Source organism: Botrytis deweyae (genome assembly GCF_014898535.1).
Source record: "Botrytis deweyae strain B1 chromosome Unknown BDEW_016, whole genome shotgun sequence".
Lineage (NCBI taxonomy): Eukaryota > Fungi > Ascomycota > Leotiomycetes > Helotiales > Sclerotiniaceae > Botrytis > Botrytis deweyae.
In genome coordinates, this window is record NW_024066223.1 from 760,486 (window position 1) to 788,120 (window position 27,635).

At 33.7% G+C, this 27,635-nt stretch overlaps 5 protein-coding genes across 5 annotated transcripts; 3 read left to right on the plus strand and 2 right to left on the minus strand.

The window, feature by feature from the left end:
• Positions 1-13,361: 13,361 nt before the first annotated feature.
• EAE98_007216 (uncharacterized protein) lies at positions 13,362-14,993 on the plus strand. The gene is made up of 2 exons (XM_038954839.1): positions 13,362-13,837; positions 13,893-14,993. Exons 1-2 carry the CDS (start codon positions 13,777-13,779, stop codon positions 14,840-14,842), a joined length of 1,011 nt encoding a protein of 336 aa, XP_038808981.1. The 5' UTR covers positions 13,362-13,776; the 3' UTR covers positions 14,843-14,993.
• An 828-nt stretch (positions 14,994-15,821) lies between these two features.
• EAE98_007217 (uncharacterized protein) lies at positions 15,822-17,255 on the plus strand (the record flags this gene model as incomplete). Its single annotated transcript, XM_038954840.1, has 2 exons — positions 15,822-16,358; positions 16,413-17,255. The coding sequence occupies 2 exons, from the start codon at positions 15,822-15,824 to the stop codon at positions 17,253-17,255; spliced, it is 1,380 nt and encodes a 459-aa protein (XP_038808982.1).
• Positions 17,256-18,515: 1,260 nt separating this feature from the next.
• Positions 18,516-20,710, plus strand: EAE98_007218 (uncharacterized protein; the record flags this gene model as incomplete). Its single annotated transcript, XM_038954841.1, has 5 exons — positions 18,516-19,168; positions 19,216-19,650; positions 19,710-20,085; positions 20,137-20,275; positions 20,325-20,710. 5 exons carry the CDS (start codon positions 18,516-18,518, stop codon positions 20,708-20,710), a joined length of 1,989 nt encoding a protein of 662 aa, XP_038808983.1.
• Positions 20,711-20,849: 139 nt separating this feature from the next.
• Positions 20,850-22,924, minus strand: EAE98_007219 (uncharacterized protein; the record flags this gene model as incomplete). Its single annotated transcript, XM_038954842.1, has 4 exons — positions 20,850-22,020; positions 22,103-22,419; positions 22,484-22,685; positions 22,876-22,924. 4 exons carry the CDS (start codon positions 22,922-22,924, stop codon positions 21,134-21,136), a joined length of 1,455 nt encoding a protein of 484 aa, XP_038808984.1. The 3' UTR covers positions 20,850-21,133.
• A 2,568-nt stretch (positions 22,925-25,492) lies between these two features.
• Positions 25,493-26,575, minus strand: EAE98_007220 (uncharacterized protein; the record flags this gene model as incomplete). The annotated part of the gene is made up of 1 exon (XM_038954843.1): positions 25,493-26,575. One exon carries the CDS (start codon positions 26,573-26,575, stop codon positions 25,493-25,495), a length of 1,083 nt encoding a protein of 360 aa, XP_038808985.1.
• Between the last annotated feature and the right edge of the window lie 1,060 nt (positions 26,576-27,635).

A 27,635-nucleotide genomic window follows, 5' to 3' on the forward strand; every position in this document is an offset into this window, starting at 1 on the left:
CAATAAAAGAAGAGAACTACCAATACACAGCTCAAAAGAAAAAAGGAAAAAAGCTACAAGACAATAGGGTTCCGCTGCGTACCCACAAGCGAACCACCAGCAATACGAAGCTGTTCGCGACGTTCCTCCCTCCACTCCTTTCTACCCTGATAAGAACGAGGACGCAACCCTTCACTCGCCGGCATACCGCATGCTACTGCCAAGCGCACCAACTCATCCTGACGTCTCTGGAATGCTTCAGGCTTCAATTCATGAGTATCAGGGTCGATATTATCTGAATCTTCGTCGGTACTCGGCTGATGAGATTGTCGCCATTCCTTCCATAAAGCCTCGTCCCTAGCAAGAGTACGCCTTTGACTAACACGAGGACGCCGTCGTAAAGGCATCGCTACATTAGCGTGTTGAGAGGGTCCTATAGCAAGAATTAATCCTTCTACCCTACACATCAAGAAGATCCGGTGTAGAGAGGAGAACCCCAAAGATAGCATTACCTACATCGCTATCGCTTCGCTCACCCTCATCCGCCGAAGGCATATCCACTTCATCCTCATCCACACTTTCCTTCTCCTCCATTTTCACAAGGGCCTCGCTGGACTTTCGAACCTCCGTCGACGGGTTGTCGGCAACCCGCGGGCGTTTGCGGGATCGAACACTTTCAGGAGAACTCGCAACGGCGTCAGACTCTCCAGTGTAGACGGGACGACTCATGCGAGGAGCCTTAGCCTTTGGCGGAGCGCCAGTGTCCCGACGTCGAGAATCAGAGAGGGAACCAGCAGCAACCGACGCTGCCTTTTGTTTCGAAACTGCACGGGAAGCTTTACGAGGAGGAAGGATGGCTTGGGTGGCCGAGCTCCCGGTGGCGGATCGACGGGCAGAAGCTGTCGAATCTCCGGCAGCACGCTTCTTCGCCTGAGGGGTGGTAATACTGATGTCACCTTTAGAAATACGGGGAACATCAGAACGTTGAGGGGCACCGGTAACCTGGTGGAGAAAAGGGTCGTCCTCTTCGTCGCCACTAAGATCAGAAAGGGACTCATCAGGATACCTAAGGCGATCCTTCTTGGGCATAGAGGAACGAGTGCGGGAACGGGGGCGAGACGACGATTGAGTGTCGGTACGAGGGGGGATGCGGCCCTCCGAACCAGCTAGCATGTTCACGGCACCCGGAGCCTTACCTCCTGGGGGAGCAGGGGGCGGGGCGGGGGCGTTGACAGCGCGGGGGTGAACAACCGGAGCCATGAAGTCGCCCTCATCATCCGAATCTACTGCGGCTACCAGTCTCATGACGGAGCCTGGAACAGCGGCATCCAGTGCAGGCAAATTATTCTAGAATCCAAAGAAGTCAGCTGAGCACCACTATGGGGAGACGAAGGGTGACCGACGACAGCTCGATAAGAGTCCACAAGGCGCTCCATGAGATCGCCTATTCGATCCAACTTCTTTATGGCAAGCAGAGATAATGCCTCGAATGACTCTGGCTTTTTAGTACCACCCTGCTTATCCTCCTTTCGCAAAAAGGCCTCCACACTCCTGACGTAGCGCTCATTTCGACGTACCATCACAGTCTCGGCGTTCTCTTCCTCTTGACTACCAGCAGGAGTAGCCTGCCAAAAAGCTTGGGTTTGATACAGCAAGTTGACGTCGGGAATGTATCGGGGAGGCACCGACTGGCAGACCTTTTTCTGGGCACGACAGTAGCTACACTTAGCGTGAGGACCCTTGTCGTAGTGACAGAAATCTTCGGGGGCAGAGGACGCAATACGCTTGGAGCAACGAAGACATGTAGGGATAATCAAACCAGCAGGACCTACTGCAGACCGAGCCGCAATCGCCTGGGGGCCGATGGGTTGAGGGGCAGCCATGATAAGACAAGGACTAGTGAAAAGGTAGTAAAGAATGATCTGCTAGAAGGGGAAACGAACTCAGGAAATTGGAGGGAACTTATAGAGCCCCTGGTGATCTGCCAGTGAGAGCGGTGAACGCGTTGGAATGTTGTTTATTGATTGTTTGTGGCTTTATGGCGTTCTTACTTCCTTTTGGCATGCGGCACGGACGCGATCACTCGGCGTCCCATTTTCTTGTGTTACACGAGCCGAGTTCGGGAGGTAAACATACACGTCTCGGGACGCGACGTGCAATATGGGGGGCTCTGTCACGGTCAATCCGTGTAAGGGCTGGCGAGGGCACGTGAGTAGCCCCTGCGGGGCTACTTCGGGCCGACGCCAACCCGCGCACAATTATAAATTGTAGAATTTTCATAGTTTAGAAGGATTAATGAAAAGTCTTTGTGCTACATTACACCTAGTTGATTCATTGCTATTATCTACTCTAACACAATTATATTACTTTCTATAAAATATCTATTATTCTAATTCTTTTAAAAAAGTATAATATCTATATTATTATGATACTATTAGATTATATAGATATATTATAATCTCTTGATATATATATAAACAAATCCTTTAAAAAGCTTTTGTAAAAGGTAATTAAGATATATATAGAATATATAATACAAGAATAAGGAAATAAAATTAATTAAAGTGTTTCTAAAAAGCATATTATAATTATATAGATAATAAAAATAATATAAAATCGTTTATATACCGAAAAGACTAAAATCAAAGTAGTAAAACACTCTTTTCGAGATACAAGCCTGAATCTAGTATATAATAATACAAAAAACTATTTATTAAAGATTAAAGATTACCCTATTACTAATTTAAAGATAGAGAATTGAAATATACAAGATTCTGATATTGATATATATTAATATACACTAGTGCCTAATAATAATATATCAATATATCAGAGTAACAATGAGATAATAGTTATCCCTGATTGTAGCAAGTACACTATATCTAAATTTAAAAGCATATTAAATCAATTAGAAATCAAAAGTTTAAGTAATAAAAGAAAGCCAGAACTTTTAGTTTTATTATTAAAAGAGAATATAGTACAAATACTAAAAATAAAGCTTTTAAAAGATTAAAAATTACAAATAAAGATTTAAATCTAAAATATATAATTTAATCCCTTAATTCAATACTCCTTATTAGAATTAGAATTGAAACTAAGCCCCTTTTTGATATAATCCTTTAAATTATATTCTATCTCTTATTCCTTTCCTAATCCTTTAATACTATACTCCTTGTATACCTCGATTTCATTTACAGCATAATATATTATTCACTCAGGGTTTTCTATATGTTAATTGGCTTATTGATGAGATTATTGTAAAGGTGGTAGGCTAATATTATAATTATACTCCCGAATATGGTATGTATAGGTAAAGTGTTCTGATAGTAATAATAAATAATTAGATAAATATATAAAGGAATATCTAATATCCTATAATCTATATTCTTCTGTTTATTTAATAAATCATCTAAAACTATCTCTATCTTTTTATTTATAATCTAAATAGATATTATATATATAAACATTAATTTTATATTTCAATTAATATTTAATAATATCACGGAGGTAATAGCTATATCTAATGATCACTTTGATCTGGGAATAGGTATGTAGAGTGATAATAAATTAGATTGACTTGAGGTATGATTCTAATGATTATATCTGCTTTATATATTCTGATTGGGTGAGGTATTTGTCTAATTAAATATATAGGGTATACAAATAAAATGAATGAAATAGTATTAGTAATTATGGAAGTGAGTATTCTGAAGGAGTATTGGGATTAGTACTTGTAAGATTATATTATATAATGAATTCTATAATATATTTTCCAGATTGCTAGGTGTTTTGATGGTTATATTAAGTAATCTGTATAGTAAATAAATGAAAAATTCTTAGGTAGTGAGTGGTGTAAATGTTGATGAGTGTTTTATTTGAATAATTATTATGAATTTATTTATCAAATAAACTTATTTATCAAATAAAGGAGTGTAAGGTATATAAATATATAGAGTTTTTTATAAAAGAAAAGAGTGAGTTGTATTATTTATTCGAGTAATCTATAAAAGAATAATGATATTGGAGTAAGGGAATTAATTCTTCAAATTGATGTATATCAGAAAACCTAAATCATATTAATTGTTATTAGCTGGGCATTTATATTAATTAATTTAATTAATTCATATATATAATACTTTTATAATAATAATAGAATTAAATAGAAATTGATGGATTTTGGGGGGTATAGTAAATCAAGATAATTATAAAAAAAAAACAATTTCCCTTTCTTAATCTTTATATTTAATAATTCAATATGTTTTTTAAATATATTTTCTTCTTTTAAAAAATCCTTTGATTCTATTAATATTTTTAATTAATATATAATTACCTTTTTCTATAATATATCAAAAAATAATATTTAATCTAATAAATCAAGTGCTTAGTATATTTCTACTCAATTATTACCTTTTATTAAGATTTAATTGTTTTCTAGTAAAAGGATTTCACAAATAAGGTTTTCTTTTAGTAAATTTCAATAAAATCTTAATAATAACTTTTTGAAGAAGGTTGAAGCTGTTTATAATTACCAAATTAAAACAAATAAATATCATATAATAATTATTTTTGTAGAATACAATAATTCTTTTATTAATAATACGAACAAAGATTATTTTCCTAATCTTTCTTTTAATAATAAGAGTTTTTTATTAAAAACCCTTTTTTTTTTAAATAAATTCATTTCTATATTTAGATTAAATAAACCCTGGGTACTTACTCACAAAGCTTATAGTAAATATAAGTGGAAAGGTTTTAGGTGTAATTTTAGGAATAAGAGTGTGTAAAACTCTATTTTTTATATAGAGTGTATTTGTTTTCTTCTTTTTGGTTGTTATAAGAAGCATAACAAATATTTCAAATAAAGAAATACTTTTTTTTTTTAATATTAGAAATATACTATACATATTTATATATGTTTTCCAATATATTTGAAACCTTTAATTGTCTGGTTATTGAAACTTTGCAATCCTAAGTTTGTAGTGCTTTCTGGAAAGGTATATTCTAATCTTTTTATATTATTATGATTTATTAATATACTCCTTAGAGAATTATTTCGAATTAGAAATCGGCTTGTATTATAATAATGGTTATATTAGTAATGGTTAAAGAGGATAGTAAGTTCATTGATCTTGACTCTCTTTTATTATTAATATAAATTGTATCTTTTTTTTCTACTCGATTATTACAATTATTTGTTTATTTATTCTTTTTATCAAAATTATTATCTCTCTCTTTAATTAAGAAATGGAAATCCTTTTCTATCCCCAAATCCCCTATAACTAAATATACAAAAATCGAAATACAAGGCTCTATAGTGAGTTCAAAGGCTTAATTGCAGTCTATTTGTTTTATTTTAAAAGATAAAAATAAAATGATGTTTGATATCAATAATAATAATAATTTTGATAACGAGTATAATATTATTAACAAAAATAATGTGGTTAATTTTAACAATAAATTAATTAATAAGAAAAAACAGATTAATTTAATAAATCTCGATTTTGAATATACTGAAAGAAAGTATACGTTAGAGAAAAAAGTTCCTATTTGATTTTACTAATTTTGGTGCTTATGTTTTATAGGTTTAAAAAGGATATAAAATAATTGAACTTTTATTATAATAAGTTTTTAGTTAATCTATTTGCTATTATTTTTATTGTAGGTAAATATATAAGATAAAAACTTTTTTTTGAATATTTCTAATATAGCTATATATTCTATATATCAATATATCTTAATTTAATAATAATCCTTTTGTTTTTTTTTATTATTAATTTAATTATTTACTAGTTATTGTAAAAGATTGCAATTAATTATTTAACTATAAAATTGATTTCTTTGAGGAATTATAGTATAATTAATGTTTTTTTTGATATACACTTAATATTAAGTAATTTGGCTTTGATGGTAAATATAATAACTATATCTTGTCTTAAAGCTTTTTATATTATTAGTTTATTAAATAATAAGATTACAAAACTTTAAAATAATCTTTATGATTTTTTATTATTAGCAAATGAAATATCTAAAAAGAACAAAAGCTATAGAATCTACTCTCAACTATATCCAATTGAATAATATCTTGTATTCCAGAGATATTATATATAATAATCAATTGCTTTTATATAATCCAAAAATAGATTAATTAAAAAGTAACTAAATTACAAAACTACAAATATAATATCTACTCTAATTGTAATTGTAATATATAATACTGATTCTATCTTTTTTTGATAGATTTATATAAATATAATAATTGCAGTTTTATTATATTTTACAAATTCCATTATTGATAGAAATATATATATATTATTATTATTGAAATTAAACTTTTTTATAATCTTTTCAATATAAATATTATATACTAATTAAAGTTTTCCCATTTTCCAATTACAAATAATCCGAATATCTAAAAACCACTCTATATCATCTAGATCTTTTAGTTTATAAACAACCTTAATATTAGAGATAATACTATTAACTATTGATATATTCTTATAATAATATACAATCTATATATTATTTATAAAGAATAGTATCAAAACAATTTAATCTAGATTTATAAAAAAACAGAATTTCTCTTTATATTGATTTAGATCTAAATTCTTAAGTGTTTTACTAAAATCTTTGAATTATAATACAAGAGAATCTCGAAAACTATATAATATATAATCAAAAACTATATATTTATTTGATTCCTTGAATCCATCTAATAAATAGTAAACTACAAATATATTTGATAAATTTCTATAAACATTAACAAATATATTAACAATATCAAATTGTTTTATTTCTAAATCATATTTTGTTATTAGTATTATTATAATCCTGAATAATCTTCTAGTAAGTATTATAATATAAATTAATTTGATAATATTCTTTACTTGAAGATTACTACAAATAACTAATTTAGCTCAATATTGTATTAAGAATCCTTATTCATTGTATTTGTATATAAATATTCATTACAATAATATCGGGGCAATTAATATATCTTATATATTAATTTCATATTATATTTTGCAATCTTTCAGATTATTGATTTCAATTTTATATTCATATTTAAACCATTTTCTCAAAAAGTAATCCTTAAATTGATAATAGTATTAAAGTAATTTGAATAATCTTAATAGATATAGATTGAATAGCTTCTTTAGGGTTCCTTTTTCAAATATATTAAAAAGACTTGATTTTGTTTATACTATAAAAGCAATTATATTATATACAATAACAAATAAGTAGATATTCCTCTATATATCTATATTTAAATAGTTAGATTAAAATGTTGAATAGAAATCTTTGATATGGGAATTATCTTCTAGCAACAAGTTTGCAATAAGAGTGTTTATAAGTATATAATCATTTGTAAAGGAATTATTTTGTAATCTCTTTTATTGTTAAATTTGATAATAGTGATTTATAAATATATTAATATCAGGAATTATATTATCAAAAGTAAAGGATTGATATTTAGATAAATTGAAAGTTGAATAAGGGATTTCGATCCTTATAATCCTTTATCTTTTGGGTTTTTGATTAGAAAGAAGTAAAATTTCATTTTCCTTGAATTGATCGATTGTTTTACAAATTCTATTATTGGTAGAAGTATATATGTATTATTATTATTGAAATTAAACTTCTTTGTAATCTTTTCAATGTAGATATTATATACTAATTAGAGTTTTTTTATTTTCTGATTGTAAATAATCTGAATATTCAAAAACCATTTTATATTACCTAAATCTTTTAATTTATAGGCAATCTTAATATTAGAGATAATGTTATTAACTGTTGATATATTCTTATAGTGATATATAATCTATATATTATTTATAAAGAATAATATCAAAATAGTTTAATCTAGATTTGTAAAAAGATAGGGTTCCTTTTTATATTAATTTAAATTTAGATTTTTAAATATTTTACTAAAATCTTTAAATTATAATATAGGGGAATCTTGGAGATTATATAATGTGTGATTAAGAATTATGTATTTATTTAATTTTTTGAATCTATTTAATAAATAGCAAATTACAAATATATTTGATGGATTTTTATGAGTATTAATAAATATATTAACGATATCAAATTGTTTTGTTTTTAGATTGTATTTTGTTATTAGTATTATTACAATTCTGAATAATCTTTTGGCGAGTGTTATAGTATAAGTTAATTCGATGATATTCTTTACTTAAAGATTATTATAAATAACTAATTTAGTTTGATATTATATTAAGAATTTTTATTTATTATATTTGTATGTGAATATCTATTATAATGATATTAGAATAATTAATGTGTTTTGTATATTGATTTTATGTTATGTTTTGTGATTTTTTAGGTTATTGATTTTAATTTTATATTTGTGTTTAAATTATTTTTTTAAGAAGTGATTTTTGAGTTGATGGTAATATTAAAATAATTTGGGTAATTTTAATAGATATAGGTTAAATAGTTTCTTTAAGATTCCTTTTTTAAATATATTAGGAGGGCTTAGTTTTATTTGTATTATAAAAGCAATTATATTATATATAGTAACAAATGAGTGAATATTTTTCTATATATTTATATTTGGGTGATTAGATCAAAATATTAAATAGAAATCTTTAATATAGGAATTAATTTTTAGTGATAAGTTCGTAATAAAAGTATTTATAAATATATAATCATTTGTAAAGGAATTATTTATAATCTCTTTTGTTATTAGATTTAATAATAATAATCTATAGATATATTGATATTAGAAATTGTATTATCAAAAATAAAGAATTAATATTTAAATGGATTGAAAATTGGATAAAGGATTTCGATCCTCATAGTTCTTCGTCTTTTGGGTTTTTGATTAGAAAGAAATAGAATTTCATTTTTCTTGAATTGATTGATTGTGTATGTTAAAGGAGATAATCTTTTTAGTAATATTATTTCTTTTATGATGTAGGTATTTATAGTATTAGTAAAATAAGTATCTAAATTGCTTTTGTATTTTTTGTATATAATTTGGGTAGTATTATTAATGTGCTCATATTTTATACTTTCAGGTTGATTATTATAATTACTCAATATTAAAATAAAACTTATAGATTTTTGTGATTGATTAGTAGTGATTATTTGTTTTTGAATTTGGTTTTTTATTTTTAAAGTTTTTTTAGAGTATAGAACTTTGTGTGTATTATTACTTTCAGTGTTTCTGTATAAGCTTTCATTTTTTAAAAATATTTTCGAATTCTGTTTGTGTTGAGGTGTATTTGAAGTGTGTATAATGATATTAGTAAAATTAGTAATAGTGTGTGAAAAAATTATTATATTATTCTTTTAATTAATAATTATATTATTGATGTTGATTGTTTATTAAATATTGAGAGTTAATATAAATTGTTGTAGTTTTTGATTTGTATATATATTAATGATTTTATTTGATTAATTTATTTTATATATCCTTTCTTCAAGGAAAGTAATATTTTGAGTAATAATAATCTATTTAAGCTTGGGTATTTAGATATAATAGATTAGGAAATCTGATATATATCCAACGAGATATTTAATATTTGTTTTAGGATTAGTTTTATAAATTCTTTTATTTATATTTAGTTTTTTTTCTTTATTTAGAGAATATATTTTATATCTGTATTGATATATTCTACTCCAATTTGGATAGAGATTAACAGTTAAGTAATTTGTAATTGCTAGGGCAGATAATCATAGGTATTTTTGAAATTAAATATTTAGCATTTTATTTAAAGATTTGAATAATCGAGTTTTGAGAGAATTAATATTATATAAATAAATAACAATTTATACTACTTCAACCTATAAAAGATTAGATATATTTATAAAGATTTACATTTTAATCTATTTAATAATTATCTCTTATTCTGTTCATTCCAATCCACTATTTGATTTGTATATATTTAATAGAAATAATTCAAATTCTATATTTTTAGTTTTAATTCAATTTTCGAATACAGTATTTCCCATAATACCAATAACTAAAGTATTGTTATTCTGCTTAATATAAATTACCAAAAGACTATACTTTCTGAGTATTTAAGCGAGAAAGTTCTGGATTATATCAAACACTTCAAAATAAATCTTTTGATATAATGGAAAGCTAAAGATCTTTTTACTAAATATATCTTTAATAATTAGAAGTCAGAACACTCCTATATATATACATAAAAAGTCGAATAAGTCTTATTATATTTTGTAAAAAGAATGTAATAATCGAAATTTACTAAAAGCTTATAATATTATTTACTTTATATATATATATAAACAATTAATATATTTAATTCTAAAAAATCCTTTAATTTTTATATTCCTTATTGAAAAAACGAAATGTTTAAAAGCTTTTTTATTCAAATATTCTGATTGCTTATATCAGAATTGTACAGAATCCTTTTGAGATTTAAATGGATTTTTTGATTAGTAAAATAATCTTTTGATATTGAAATTGAGTATAAAACATATCAGAAAGTTTGGATTTATAGATATCATACTCAAATTAATCAAATAAAAGAAAAGTAATTTATATTCTAGAAATAAGAGATTATCTTTATAAATACAATAAGCAACAATATAACTATTCTCAAGATTGTTTTTTTATAATATAAAATCTATTTCTAAAAACTATATTTTAGTTTTTAAAAGCTTTATTTCCAAAACAATATTAATATAAAATCTAGGAATATATATAATATTAAAGAGAATCAAATCACCTTTTAAATCTTAAAATCTTTAAAGGATATTTTTAATTATATAAATATCTTATTTAATAATCTATATTTTTGATATTCCTATCTCAATATAATCTAATACTAATGAAAGTATATATTTATATTTATCAAAAAGATTGATATTATTAATAAGATATATTACATTATTGTTATCTAATATAATACTATCAAAAAGTTGATAAAATGAATTAAAAGTAATAGTATAAATCCTATAATTAATAAAATCTTGAATAAAATAGGTAATTATTCTTAATCCAGAATCTTACAAATTATAAAATTGAAAATCACCACTTTTTGAATTGATTTATTCTTTTTATTTTTAGATTTTACATATATTCAATTATCAATCGTCCTTGATTTTTTCTCATATATCATTACATTCCTTTTTTATCAATAAAATCAGATTCCAGAAATTATATTTCTTAGTGAATATAAACTTTATTGATTAATATATCTTAAAATAATAACTCCTATTCACTTTTCCATTTTTTCAATTAGATTTTGACCTATAAGAACATTTATATCAATCACTTACCCTTTTAGAACCTCTTTTCCAAGCATTACTTTGTTTTCCTTACAAATTATTAGAATTCTGCTTAAATTCAAAATTGATAATTAAGAATATACCCTTACCTTTAAAAACTAAAGAATCCTAATAAACTAAATTATCAAAAATATTCCCAAATTATTTCAAAAAATAATTGGGAATTTCGAGTTGATTATTAATTTCAATCTAAATAAACATAATACTTACCCAAATAGAAAGCATACATACTCCCATAGCTTATAGAAAATTGATAATTACTAAATCATTTTCTATTTTAACATAATACGATTTTGTGATTATATAAGCTCTAATCTATTTATTATACCACTTAATTAAATCGATTCAACCTACAATTACTTACTAAAGAATATTTCGATATTCTTAAACAATAACAGATTTTGTAATTATTATAATAAATATAAGCTTATCCTATAACTTCTAAATAATCATTTTAAATAATAAGGCTTTAGTATTATCATTTTCAAAAATAAATTTTATAAAATAAGATATATCCACTATTTCCATAATCTATTCATAAATATTCTGATATAATTTATATATAATATTATATTTATCTCTTTAATATTAATATTCTTTTTGAAATATAAAATGCTTAATTAAGATATCTTGAAAAATGATTATTTTAGACCTTACAGACTTAAGCATTAACTTCTTAAAGGATAATGATAAAATTATTTTAATATCTCCTTTCAAATCTTTTTATTAAAATTATTCATAAATATCAAAATTAAAAAAGTACTTTACTTGATTATTCAAATTATATTTTCTTATAAAATCGATAATCATAATAAATTCAAATAAATCCTTAATAAACTAATTTTTGTTATAAATATAGATTAATTAATGAAGAGTTTTTTTATTTTTCAAGAATTCTTCAAAACTAATTGAAATAATCAAAATAGATTTGGAATCAAATAGTTTGATATTCTTCCAGATATTTTTCGATATACAAAAATATTATAGATTTAAAAACTATTTTAATTAATATTTACAGATAATAAGTCAAGTAACTTCTAAAGAATTGAATTTCGATATAACAAAGTTATAAAGAGGTATAAAAGAAAGTATATATAAATCAAAGTGATTAAAAGATGTATATATATAATAAGAGTGTAATATAAATACCAACTGGGCTTATAACTATTATAAAGATAATAACTATATCTAATAATCACTTTAATCTGGAAATAGATATATAGAATAATAATAAACTAAATTGACTTAAAATATAATCCTAATAATCATATCTACTTTATATACCCTGATCGAACGAGGTACTCATCTAATTAGATATATAAAGCATATAAATGAAATAAATGAAATAATATTAATAATTATAGGAATGAGTATTCTGAAGGAGTACCGGGATTAGTACTTATAAGATTATACTATACGGTGAATTCCGTAACAAATAAATAGAAAAGAATATATATAAATCTAACTATAATAATATTAATTATTCTTAGAATATAGAGCTATTCCAAATCTAATATTCAATAATTCAGGAGTTTATATTGATAATTTATAAATCTCAATTTTCAAAAAGAGTTTATTTGCTATAGTAAAATCTATATCGACATTTATTATATATATTAAATCGAATAATTATATATTTTAGATTTGAATATTTATAAATTAGATTATATCAATTATTAAAAGAAGATTTCTCTAAATAATTTATATTAATAAATTTATAAAGCTTTTATTAATAAAATTCGATTTTATTAATATTAATAATATAATTAAAAAAAAAGGAGATAAAGATAAAATTGAAAACATTAATTATTAATCATTTAACAATTCTAATCTATAAGTTTATAAAAGTCTTCCGATTAGCCCTAAAAGTATTAGCTCTTCCTAGTGCATAACTAATATTCCAAAAGAATACGGTACTGAGTTGAATTCTTTTTTTCTTTATATATACTACTAAATTCTAAATAAGGTTTAACTCAGGCAGAAATCTATTTTGGGGGTTTATAACAAATACGCGTTATCGGCCTCGGTAACCAGCCACTCCGATCGAATTATTTCGGCCGAAAATTATTTTTATAGGAACTACCTCCAAGTTAATGTTCTCTGTGCTAGAATCAAATGAGGCTCTTATTACCGATTCGGGGTTTAAATATGTGGCGCTCTTACATGACTTTCAAGTTTGACTAGAGATTTCATGCATGAAAATGCTTGTAATGCGTTCATACTTGAGAATTGGTACTATAGTATTTACTCATTGATGCTGATACCTACCTCCTATCAGAGTAAGCCGTCTCACTTGTACCTGACGATGCTGTTCTATGCCCGTTACCAAGTGGGGAGAGTCCGACCGCTAGCTCAAAGTAGAACGATGGTTTTGGCTTTAATGGCTATTATGCCCCTAAAGTCCGTTGAGAGATACTATATCATCTTCGTTCGTTCACTTTATACTAGACAAACAAACAAGATTGTACAGAAAAGGTTATACTTCTCTATCTCATTCCGTACTTCTAATATAAAATCAAGATGCCTACTCCAACAAGTGCAATTAAGGTTGTCTTTGGGTCAATGACCATCGGTAGACCAGGTATATATCTTCCCCTTTGAACTCCTTCAACTCAAGCTCATCATTCTCTTCTTAGGTGATGGAATCCGTATCACAACCGTTGAAGGCGCCCAGAAGATCTTCGATGTATTCCAAGCACATGGGCATTCAGAGGTCGACTCTGCTCGTGTCTATGGCGGCGGTTCGAGCGAAGAAAGACTCGCAGAAATAGATTGGCAATCACGTGGCCTCATTATGCAAACCAAGCTCTATCCCACCAAGCGAGCAATGTCATGGCTCACAAAAGATACATACTCTCTCTCTGCTGCCGATGTCCGTCGTGGTTTCGAAGACAGCATGAAAGCCCTGAACACAGATCGTATAGAGATGTTCTATCTCCACGGTCCCGACCGCAGCACCCCCCTCGAAGATACCCTTAGTGAAGTCAACAAACTCCACCAAGAAGGAAGATTCGAGCGTTTTGGAATTTCCAACTTTACTTCCTGGGAAGTAGCTCGAATCTGCGACATTGCCGAGAAAAACGGCTGGGTAAAACCATCTGTCTACCAGGGTCTTTACAACACCTTCAATCGTTCCGTAGAAGCAGAACTTATTCCCTGTCTCCGCTTTTACAACATGTCTCTCTACGCATTCCAACCACTAGCCGGTGGTTTCCTCACCTCGAAATACCATCGCGATCAAACCGAATACGAAGCTGGTTCCCGCTTCGATCCTTCCAAGCCACAAGGACAATTGCATCACGGTCGCTACATTAATGATCGAAATCTCTACGCATTGGAGGATATTCTTCGACCTGTGATCAAGAAATATGGACTTACCGAGGCGGAATGTGGATTGAGGTGGATGGCGCATCACTCTTCCATGAAGAAGGAATTGAATGATGCTGTGATTGTGGGAGCTAGTAGTCCCGAGCAGTTGGAGCAAAATTTGAAGGATTTGGAGAAGGGAGAATTGCCGGAAGAGGTAGTAGAGGCGTTGGAGAAGTGCTGGAAACACATCTCCGGAGTTTACAAGTATTTTCATTAGAGGATTATGGGGTATGGCAAGCGCTTGAAATTCCACTCGAATGCCGATGTATAGAATTGTAGAGACCGAACAAACATCCAGGAAAATTTAATGTCTGAATAAATCTGAGATAATAGTTGGTTGTGCTTTAGAATTTCTCGGCTAAATGTGAATAGTTTGCAGGGTTTTCTCTCCAAGTCAATATTTGTCTCAATTTTCAATTCATGGACTTTATTGATATCACTTTGTCGGTGTATGATCAAAGTATGGAGTTGTCCCGACGCCCAGATGTATGAATATTAAATCTTAGGAGTATGATGTTTGAATTTCAAGGATTTAATCGGGGTTCTTCTGAGACATCAAACGATGCCGAAGGTATTTACAGCGTTACATCGAAATCTCGTTCGAGATATTCAGTTTTTGATATCTTGGCATGTACTCATCAACAGAATATAGAAAGCGACAAACATACGTGAGTCGGCCGGCATCAATTGATCTAGACTTCATCATTAATAAACTTAATCAAAATAGAAGATAACCCCCATTATCCAAAATTATAGATAACATCCGCCTACCAATGCAGTGTAACATATGGGGTAGACGGGATCCACCAAGTTTCCCGAACACCCACACGGAAAACTTGTCATCGTGCGGAGCTTAGTTTTCCGTGCCCCGCATCAAGTTTTCCGAGATATCGAGCATCCAGCTTGTAAAGAGCGCGAAGGAAATAGATTGTCAATGGAATCAGACCACCGTGGGACTTATTGCAGCTGTTATCGTTGCTATCGTAAGTTCTGGGCGATACGAATGTGTCATGTGAAAACCTTCTGATAGGTGGTGCGAGATGAATAGGAGAAAATATATGATGATTACTTTACTATATAAGAGCTGCCGTTTCCTGTGTGAAAGGTATACAATTCCGATTTTCTCATGATTTATCCAAATTGAAGACTCAAACTTCATCTTCTACACTTACAACTTACGAATTACTACGATAAAGATGTCGCAATCCCAAGCCTCTGCAACGCTGGTACCTGCCTCGGAGAGTGTACCTCTCTACCAGGACGTCGATGGTAAAGCCATGAGAGAGAACGCAAACTCATCTCTCATAAGATATGGAGGAAATTTCTCATCTGAGATCATTGTAGGAGCAGAAGGAGTTTACATCTACACTGCCGATGGTAGAAAGATACTAGATTTTACTTCCGGACAAATGAGCTGTCTCATTGGCCATGGACATCCTGAAATTGTTGAGGCAATCACTGCACATGCTGCAAAACTGGATCATTTATTCAGTGGCATGCTAAGCCCGCCTGTGGTAGAACTCGCACAAAAGTTGACGTTTTTGACACCACCCGGACTTGATCGTGCTATGTTTCTCAATACTGGAGCTGAGTCAAATGAAGCTGCTATCAAAATGGCTAAATTGTATACTGGAAAGTATGAGATAGTTGGCTTGGGGGGGAGTTGGCATGGAATGACGGGAAGTGCGACTGCATCAACCTACCACTCTGGGAGAACGGGTTATGGCCCTTGCGTAGGTCCACTGCTGTATGGATTTGCATAGAATGGCAATGCTAACTGCAAAAAGATGCCAGGAAACCTCGTTCTACCATCTCCAAACGCATATCGTTCGATCTTCCGCCATGCAGATGGCTCATATGACTGGGAAACAGAGTTGAATTATGGGTGGAATTTGATTGATCAACAATCGACGGGGTCATTAGCTGCAGTCATTCTCGAACCTATCCTCAGTTCCGGAGGTATGCATGTCTTACCAAAAGGATATATGAAAGCGATGAAGAAACACTGCGAAAACCGCGGCATGCTTCTCATTGTCGACGAGGCACAAACGGCAATTGGTAGATGCGGTTCCATGTTTGCAATTGAGCACGATGAATGCACCCCCGATATTTTGACTCTCAGCAAGACATTGGGCAATGGACTTCCACTTGCAGCCGTTGTCACCTCGACGGAAATTGAAGAAACTTGCTTCGATCGCGGTTATCTTTTCTACACAACTCATGTAAATGACCCGTTACCTGCTGCTGTGGGAGCTAAGGTTCTGGATATTGTAGTCCGAGATAATCTTGTCGAGCGTTCTCGCGTAGCAGGCTTGAAGTTGAACGCTGAGTTGAAAAGATTACAGGAAAAGTATGGTTGTATTGGAGACGTTCGCGGTAGAGGTTTAATGGCAGGAGTGGAAATTGTAAAGGATCGAGCTACTAAAGAGCCAGCGCCGGAACTGGGAGCAGCATTGACAGAGAAACTAAGTGAACTCGGTTTATCTGCAAATCTATCGACAATGAAGTCGTTTGGTGGGGTGTTTCGTATAGCTCCTCCTATCACTATTACTGATGAAGAGTTGATGGCTGGACTTAGAATATTTGAGGAGGCGTTGAGGATTACTCCTGGTACAATGCCGATTGAGTAGATATAAGAGACCGAAAGTACCTATTCAAACTGCAAAACTCGTTACTTAATTCAAGCAAGCCTAATTACTCCAACTCTTTTGAAACATGTTGAATGCGCAAACGTTATGGAAATGCCTGTCAATGTAAATGAAGTGCATAGTCCAAGTCAATCCATATTCGATATACCTGATTTAATAATGTGTGTTCAAAATGTGACTTTTTTTGATCTAATCAACTTTTTGCTGAATCCTGTATTAAAATAATTTAATTGTTTTTAATTCAATTAATATAGTTCCAAATTGAAAAAATTCTATATTATAATATAGATTTTAATTGATAGAACATATGTATAAAATTTGAATAGATTTGATTAAGAATTTATCGAATTAGAGGTGATTGAATAAAAATTCAATTTTGAAAGTTTAAAAATCTAAAAACTATATCGAAAATTATAATTTCATTTAATTATTTTTAATTCAATGAATTTTTAATTAAAATGATTTATATTTTGTTTTTTGATTCTATCAATTGAGATTTATATTATAATATAGAGTTTTTTCAATTTGGAGTTATATTGATTGAATTGGATTTTCTATTTTCAAAAATTTGATTAGGTGATATTCGAAAAAGTGCTTTTTTTTTGGATCACCAGTGGGTGCACGGACTCACGGGACAACGTGACAGAAAAGCACAATTTCATATCCAAAAAAGTGATTTTAATAATTCGATTAAAATTCAACTTATTATCAGGTTCTTCTGAAATTGAGATATATGGTTTTTCAAGTATGAAAAAATGATTGAGTTATATGTAATCCAAAGAGATTAGGATTTGAGCTCAAAAAACGAATAGTGCGTTTTCGTACCAAAAAATTTGGTGGGGATTTATATATTCTTATATAAAAATATCAATATTAACTTTTTGGATTCAATTTTGAGATTATATGAAATTTTTATGCTTTAGATTTTTATATTCAATTTTCAAAGAAATTCATGGAAATTCTGAATTTTAATCGAATTATTAAAATCGCTCTTTTTGGTGGGAAATTGTGCTTTCCCTCTTCAGTGTCCCATGAGTCCGTGCACCCACTGGTGGATATACGTTATTAAATCGGGTGTATTGTACCGATTCCTCTAACCTTACCTCACTTCGGAAAACTGAACCATCCTACCATTTTTGATATCTAGACACAAATTCCTTCGGACAACTGGTAACACTAACCATTTTGGGTGATCAACCGTGTTTTTACAAGTGGTTTACAGCAATAAGATTCATTACACCAATGGATCCTCCCTTCACGTTGAATGAATCCCGACCATATCGGTCCCACAAAATTCCAGCCTGCGATCAATGTCGAAAGCGTAAGTTAAGATGTGAAGCCGACTCATCAAATGGTCCATGTCGTATTTGTCGGGAGCAAGGTGCCGATTGTGTTAGGTCGGAAGCCTCCAGAACGAGAAAACACACCACCCCAAACACCAAAAAACACACCACCCCAAACACAAATAGCATAGAAGTGCCTTCAGTGCGTTCATTGAAACGTCCCAGAATCCTTGCTCCAAGCCCTTCTACTTCTCTGAGACTTGAAACCCGTTTCCCAGGAGATAGTACCGCGGAGCAATCTGGTCTTCAAAGTCCCGACTATAGTCGACAGGAAAGGCCAAGTGTCAACGACAAGTCTTCTATGATTATCGGTCCCATCATTGCAGAGGATGTCCAATTACTGGAGCAATATATGGAATCTCAAGCTCGCCCTGACAGATCTAAAAGGGGACGCTTATATGACACTGTATCGGACAATCCCAAAGATCCCGTGATTTATCTCAGCGTTTCTCGACGAAGAGAAGGGCTCTCTTCAAGTGAGCGAGCAGGTGAAAAACAGAAGGAAATTTTGGAACAAATCCTAGGGCCAAATGTCAGAGAAGTTGTTAATCTGTATGGTTCATGCCAATATCTCATTGCGTATGCTGAATATTTCTCAGTTACTTTCGCCATATTCATCCTAGCTTTCCTATCATTGACGAGCACAATTTCAACCAATTATACTCCAAGGGCGATAAAAGCTTATCACCCGCACTTATTTGTGATATATTAGCTTCATCTTTGGTATACTGGAGGCATTCCCCAAACCTCAAACGATTTCCGGTTCCAGACCAGCGATATTGCTGGAATCTGGCCGTAGAATCACTTCAAGGAGATTTTCTCGCGCCAGGTCTCTCGACCCTTTATGCAGCGCTCCTTGATTTGTCTGGGCGACCTGTTGTCTCGATTACAGGCAATACGCTTACTAGTGGAAGATCTGTTGCTCTCGCTCATAGTCTAGGGTTAAATCGTGATCCTAGCAGATGGAGAATATCCGATCATGAAAAGAGTCTACGAACTCGTCTTTGGTGGGGTGTTTTAATCCATGATCGCTGGTGAGTATCATGTTTCACATTACAAATGATCACAATTTCCTACTAAAACAATCCTCTAGGTCGAGCTTCGCCCATGGTGTACCTGCGCACATCCGAAGAAATGAATATGATGTCCCGCTGCCTACACTCGAGGGACTCCTCACAGAAGGCAATCACCAAACTTCACGCGTCCGCCCAGCAGAATGCTTCATCTTACTCTGCACGCTGACCGAAGTTCTTGGCGATATCCTTCCACTCCTGTATGATCGCCGATGCAGACCAATCACCGAAACCAACAAACTCTTGCGGCAACTCGAAACCAATCTTGACGAATGGGAAGATTCTCTTCCACAATGGGCGACGAGCAAATCTAACGCCGAGAAAGTCTCGGGTCTCAGCAGCCTACGTCTCGGATTTCTCTCGGTCAAAATGCTACTTTGCCGTATAGCCTTTCATGCAAGTTCACTATCCACACTTACATAAAGTTGAATACTAATCACCACACAGAGTACAACGCATTCTCCCGAGCCATGTCTAAAAGAAGTCAAAACATACCACCAAGCAATGCTGCGCGAGTGCGCAAGAGCGATAACAACCTTCCTCTCTTCTCTAACCGAACAGAATCTCCACGAATTCTGGATGCCATGTACGTCGTACTCTCCCTCTCACTGTACCAATAACTAAACCCATGGAAGATAGCGCATACCACATCTGTTCCGCAACCATCATCCTCCTTCGCTGCGCCATCGACACCACTGATATCGAAACCGCCGAGTCGTGCAAATCTAGTCTGTCCGAAGTAAAGCAATGGTTGGATTGGGCACACACTTCTCATCGTTGGGATCTCGCCGAAATATGTCTCGCGCAATGCGCAGAACCGATTGAACGATTGAACGTGTCATCGCGTGCAACGGCAACGAATGTTCGAGAAAATAGGACTGAACAGCCGGGTATGGGAGTCGTAGGTGAAAGTATAGGGGATCCCACAAATGTACCCTTTCTCGCGGATACCGAGAGCTTGATGAATGGACTTGAGTATCCATTTGTTGACCTGTGGGATATGTTTGAGCAGGAATATTGATAAAGATTAGGCCCTATGCCTCAAAACAAAATTGATCTGCATGACATTGAATACATCCATCATTATATCAATATGTTCCATTAGTTAGTTCTTCATTAGGTTCACTCATTTCAATCAGCAAATTCAAGGGACAGAAAGAATCTGTAATACAGGTTTGTTTGTATTAAGTCGCTGCCAAGGCTACATACATACTTGTTAAAGTTGCAATATTGCACCTCCAGAAAACTAAAATACCAGCCGATGTTTCTATCAAGATTATTCGTATCGCGTAAAGCAATAACTTCTAGGTAGAATGGGTATGAGTCGTAAAGTTACTTTTGAAAATTTCCCAACTCCATGAACTCCAACCAATGCTCCCCCAACCATACGCAACCATTTCAAAATCATCCAACGGAAGAAATTGTCAAGTCATCAAATTTTAATTTAAAGACTCAACTCAACTGCCTTGCTAGACTTGATCTGGCTAGACCATTCTGCAAGAGCAGCTTCAACCTCTCCACCAGGTCCACAGTACTTCTCAACCGAGTGTGCACTACGGCCAATAAAGTTCTTTGGGTCCATCATGTTGTCAAGATCAGCCCAGACTGGTTCAAAGTACTTGGTGGCCTTGATACGGTCGATCAAGTCGTTCTTACCACCTTGCTTCTTGACAACGTCAGAAGCTTGGTGAGAAAGGACACGGATCTCTTCATGAGCCTCTTGTCTCGATCCTCCATTGGCAACAATTCTCATGATGATGACTTCTGTAGCCATGAAAGGCAATTCCTCCATGACACGAGAGTGGATACGGTTTGGGTAAACAACGAAGCCAGAGACAACGTTATCCATAGCCATGCAGACAGCGTCAGCTGAGAGGAACATCTCGGGGATGGTGATACGGCGGATGGCAGAGTCATCGAGTGTTCTCTCGAACCATTGAGCAGCGTATGTATCGTTGGCGTTCTTGTTGAGGTTGGCAAGATGACGACCAAGAGCTGCAATACGCTCGGATCTCATTGGGTTGCGCTTGTAAGCCATGGCAGATGAACCAATTTGATCCTTCTCAAATGGCTCTTCCAACTCCTTCAAGTTGGCAAGATGACGAATGTCACTTGAGATTCTCTGGGCAGTAGCACCAAAGCTGGAAAGAGCATTGGCGATTCTGAGATCAACCTTGCGGGAATAGGTTTGAGTGCTGATAGCGTAACAGCTTGGGAAGCCAGCCTTCTCGCAAAGGATTTCATTGAGCTGGTCGATCTTGGCACCATCGCCCTTGAAGATCTCCATGAAACTGGCTTGTGTACCAGTTGTACCTTGGGCACCACGGTAACCTATATTCAGAAAGAATCAGCAAATGCCCAGGTAGGTGAGAGCAAATCAAGCTCAAGTTGGAGAAATATCAGAAAGACTTACGAAGATCAGCTCTAACTCTCTTGATGTCCTCCAAATCCATGAGAAGATCTTGAACCCATTGAGATGCACGACGACCAACAGTGATCAATTGAGCAGGTTGGAAATGAGTGTAGCCCAAGGTAGGTAAATCCTTGAACTCAAGAGCAAATTGAGACAACTTGTGAATGATAGTGGCCAATTTTGGAAGGATCAAATCGAGAGCATCACGCTGGAAGATGAGATCGGCATTGTCGGTGCAGTAGCAGGAAGTGGCACCATAGTGAATGATACCAGCAGCCTTTGGAGCAACTTGGCCAAATGCGTGAACATGTGCCATACTGAGTATAAGGAGTTAGCAAATGCATTTTTCAAATTGAAGAAGTGAGAATTTGGAGAACTTACACATCATGACGACGCTTCTTCTCCTCCTCAGCAGCAACCTCGAAGTCCTTATCGGTCATGATTCTGTTCTCCTTCATTTGTTGAATACCCTCAGCACTGATATCCAAACCCAATTCTTTCTCGGCTTCAGCAAGATCGATCCAAAGAGTTCTCCATGTTGAAGCACGGTTGCGAGCAGAGAAGATCTCCTTCATCTCCTTGCCTGTGAGAGTAAAATGGTTAGCATTGAGTCTTTAAATATGATTGAACAAAGATATTAATTGTCAAATATGAAATTCAACTGAGGGAAGAGAAGAGCGCATTGTGAGATGCAGTCAATGGACTCGAGAGGAAGAATACACTTGGGTTTGTGATTTTATCAATCAACTGCTGGGGAGAGATCTGATACTTACTTGCATAACGCGAAGTCAAGGGAGTTTGATAGATATCGTTGGCAGACATCTTGAATAGATTATCCCAAAGATCTTGGTATATTCTGAGTGATTTGATGTTTCTGTCTTGTGAAAAGAGGTTTCCAGGAATTGGAGAGGTAGTTGTTTGGAGATAAGAATTGAAAGAGCGTATTTAAATACGCGGGGCAGACAAAATTAATAAATTTGTGGAGGGGAAAAAATGATGCTGGAGTCACCAGCGGCCGCTTTGTCCCGTTCCGAGACACCAAACTAGTAGTTTTTAGGGCAATTTTTCAACCAGGATGTTAGATTGGATTCGGTGCACGGGCTGAAAAATGCTGTTGAGAGAAATTCTTGTCTAGTGAATGCCCGAAGATCTTCCACTGACCTACCAGTTTCTGTATACAAACAAAGAGTGATAATATATATAAGACTACCTGGTAATCATACAGAAAAAGAGGCTGTGTTGACTTTGAAAGGATTGTTCATCAAGTGAATGATATTATGTATATGATCATTCTGAATCTCAACAACTTGGAAAGCCAATACCTGTCAAGGTGCTTCGAGAATGAAATCAAACTCTACATCTACACGTGCCCATTGACACACAAGCAGTTCCAAACTTGAGTATATTGACTCTAGATTCACTCCGACCTTGTTGACTGAAAGTACATCAAGCCTTCCCATACCTACCTATTGAGTATTCCAAGGTTGTCCCAAAAGAATACCTCACAGCACTGGTGATATAGTCCTTCCGTCCGACTACGGAGCGTTTCAACCTCTCGTCCTCATTATCGTTAAAAAGTTCCTCTCCCCTATTTATGCCGACAAAGAGCGAACTATCGAGTGATGACCATAAATAAATCTGAATATGATTGGTCAATGGTTTGGTTGATGTCGTGATTTTCTTGATCTGCAACTGGTGGAAAATCTCCACAATATTGATGTTGAGCTATTTCTCCATTTCACATGACTTTAGAAAATATCTGATCATAATTCTTCGCCTTGTTGACTTTGAAGAGTGACCAGAAGTGAATTGTTCACAAGGACCATCAAGAAACTTTTCTTTCCTTCCGTTGAGGTCTTAAATTTGCATGTCATGTCAGTGGACAATAAGATCCTTCTTGAGCAGATCAGCACCCTTGTCTGGTGGAGATTTGCATGCTTTCAAGGAGCCTGCATAGTGCCAGGTGAATGATATCTGTGTGTTGAGTGACACTACTCATGTATCTATAGTCCAGATTCACTTCTGGGCTTATAAAAAGTCACAAAAAGTCACAAGGGACAAAACAGAGGTCCAAGATATGGATCGCTGCTTCAAAAGTACAATTTGCACACAAATGAACAGCAAAAAATTGCATGATTGAATTGCCCTTCACACCAAACAACCATCAAGAAGTCTGGTGAGATTTGTGAAAAACTTGTGTGTGAAAACTGGTTATCCAGACCTCTAGAAAAGAAGGAGTAATTGTTACGAAGCGTGGAAAGAACAAGTCTGCTCCCGTCACATATTTTGGATATCAACTGTGAAGTACCTTTTTGACGCAAAGACAAGTATCTTTGATGGCAGGATAATATTCAAAACATGATGCCCAACAATTGGCTTGAGCCAAAATGAATCTTAACTGAATGGAAAACATTGATTTCTACAGAACAATAAATCAAATCCATACTACTGTTGAAGAGATGGCTCCTTCTTGATGTGTTACTCTTGTAATCGTTCCAGAAGTCCAGAAACCCATTTAGAAGGAGTCCCTCAAACAGAGAAGAAATCAAGAGAAAGAACGCTCCGAACGCTGAATTTTCTGTTTCTCAATGAAAGTAAGAGCCACGATGGTCATTCTTTCCAAATTTGAATATTCCAAAGTGTTCAGGGAGGCACAAAGCTCTCATTTCCCTCTCATTTCCTCAAAACTCTGGAGATACTGTATCCATTTCCCACATCAAGCCGCAAAAGTTGTGACTCCGACGTTGAACTGGATCTCAGCCACGATACAAAACCCCACAATCTTCATATCTCATTTGGTTCTTTGCCCCGGGCAATCAATACATTTCGAATATAAGAGAAATCAGGTTGATTTTCTGCTTTCCTTGTAGTGGTAAGTGAAGTGGTATTCAAGTCTGCCCATTATTTTCTAGGGGCGGCTTGGCAGGTACTCCAATACGGCCGATTCAATGATTCAAGGTAGGTCACAAGATTTCATTTTATATATTGATTAAGATTATTTTCAAGATACAGAAGATATCCATTATCAAGTCTCCCAGTGGCACCGACTCTCCAGACTCCCATAACAAATCCTTGCCATTGTATAATCTTCCCTAAATCAAAGTTCTGCATATCTTTTGAAATCCCTTTTGCTGTTATCCATCGTTGTCCGTATATTTATTCAAGAGGTAGAAGAAATCATTATTATCAGCTCTCTACCACGTAACCAGTTTTTATAGAACCCTCTCCGCGATATTAGAGGTCGTCGAAAATTATCGATAAGATGCCGAAGAAGTTTGAAACTTTGCCATACAAAAATATATGCGATATCTCCAATACCATCGCTTCATCGCAGTAAACTGACATCAAGGTGTATGCCGAGTTTCAGGAAGGATCTTAGAAGATGTCGACTTATACAAATGGTAGTAGATTAAGAACGGCCAAAGGAGTGAAGGCATCAGCGATTCTTGATTTGGGCACTTGGACTCGCGGGTTAGGTTTCGGGACGTATTTTTGAGACTCAGGGAAGTGTTCTCTCCATATCTTGTCATCAAGCTTTTGCCCAAGTTCTTTCCAAGTAGTGATTGTGAGTTCCATGCGACAATGTAGATTTGGAATACAGTCTCGCACGTGAACGAAACGAATTAAAAATTCAGTCCGGCACTCGACACAATGTTCAATCTCACTTGTCTCTTCTTTGACTTTCTTCCAGTATAGCCACCATAAACTCTCAGGATATTTGCGGCGTACGTATCTAACTTGATCCCGGCTCGTTGGGCAAATCCGGGGACGAATATGCATCGAATTCGAATAGCATTGAATATGGGCACATATATCGACGCGTAGCCGTATCACTTCCCCACATTTTCCTTGGAAAACCCTATGTTGGCGGACTAATGTAGAACCGCTATTCTTAACGAATGTAATCTCATCCTTCTGGAAACCACAAGATTCACTACCTTCGCGGATAATATTCCAAGACACGTCTCTCTCGACAGTCCAGGGAAAATCATCTCGGTTATAGGGGGCAAAGAAGCAGATGTGGTGATGTAGATCCCGGGCTAGATATGCTGCAGCCATCTCATTGATGCGATATGATCTACTCAACATTTTCCTTTGGTCAACCGAAAGGTTTGAAAGTTTCTGAAGAATCCTGCCGGCGCCTTTTGCGGGGCTTGAACGTTGCAGAGCACAAGACATATCGCAGCAACCATTCAAGGTCATATTCTTAATATCATATTGCATTATCCTTTGAAATAACAAGTTCTCGTGGCGCGTTAGATTGACTATGTATTGAGATCCGATGATGCCATAGATCGTTTTGCACGAAATGGAGAATAGCGCGGCCGATGCGATATCCAAGTTGTCAGCAATCTGTTGGATCAATTCTTTAGGGAAATACTCAAACGATGAGTTTGTTAATGCGTTTCGTTTGTGAGCAAAGTGTATTCTTAGAAATCGAACGACGGCGGAACGTATCCTAAAATGATCCATCTTGGTTGGAGCTGGGTGTTGTGGGAATCGATGATGTTGTAAAAGAGACACATTTCAGGAAAAGGTCTGGACAGTGTGTAATGTAACTGTTCAGAAGAAGAGTGTCATTACTTAGCCTACCTAGGTAGCGCATGTGATTCCCCAGACTTGATTACACATTAGTGCAATGGAGATCTTCAAGTACCGGTAGGTAAATAAATACATCATGTAGGCTTCGCTTAGTCATTTTAGAGTAACCTTGCGTGCTTTCCCCCTCTTTTATGCGGGGGTAAAAATGATCATTGTCCCTAGGTGGTTAAGGAATAAGGCAGTATATGAGTTCTTTTATTCTGCAAAGTAACAAACTTTGAATTCTTCAATATAAACTCGATGGTTTCTTACACAGTTGCACGTCAAAAAGGTATTCAGTTCAGGTTACCGGACAATACTGAATTTTCGTTTAATTTAAAGCCATACAAAAACCGACACAAAACCGGCACAATTACAGTAGATACGATAGATTTGCTAGTATGAACCCCAACACAGAACTGAAATGTCAAATGTTCTTATTACTTTCTGAAGGCCGAGGATAATTTCATTTTGGAGCAATATTCGTACGTTGATCGGGAGAATGTGTTGGCTTTGTGCAGGATTACTTGTAAACCTCACAGCTATCTTAAGGAATTTTGTGCTCTGAGAATTTTATGTTCACTCGCATATAGCTTCTTACTTAAATGGAATCATTATGTCTTCACCATCTTATTTATATTGAGGAAAATGAGTTATCGCGGTCTCGTGATTCAAGACTTCAGTACAATTCTCGAACTGCACTCTTATGTTTGAAAGTTAGACGACAGTGTCGATGATTCTATCCTAGCTAGGTATGTGAGTTGGCAGAATCCAAGGTCAAAATATCTTTGATTCACTCACATTGATAGTTTATCTCTGTTTTGATCACACGGCAGAGTGAATGTGTCGGCGACCCATAATAATTTATCAAGATGACCGTATCCAACTCTTGAACTATATTTATTGTTCACACTGTGGCCTTTTCAAAGATCACTAAACACCGGTGATCGGG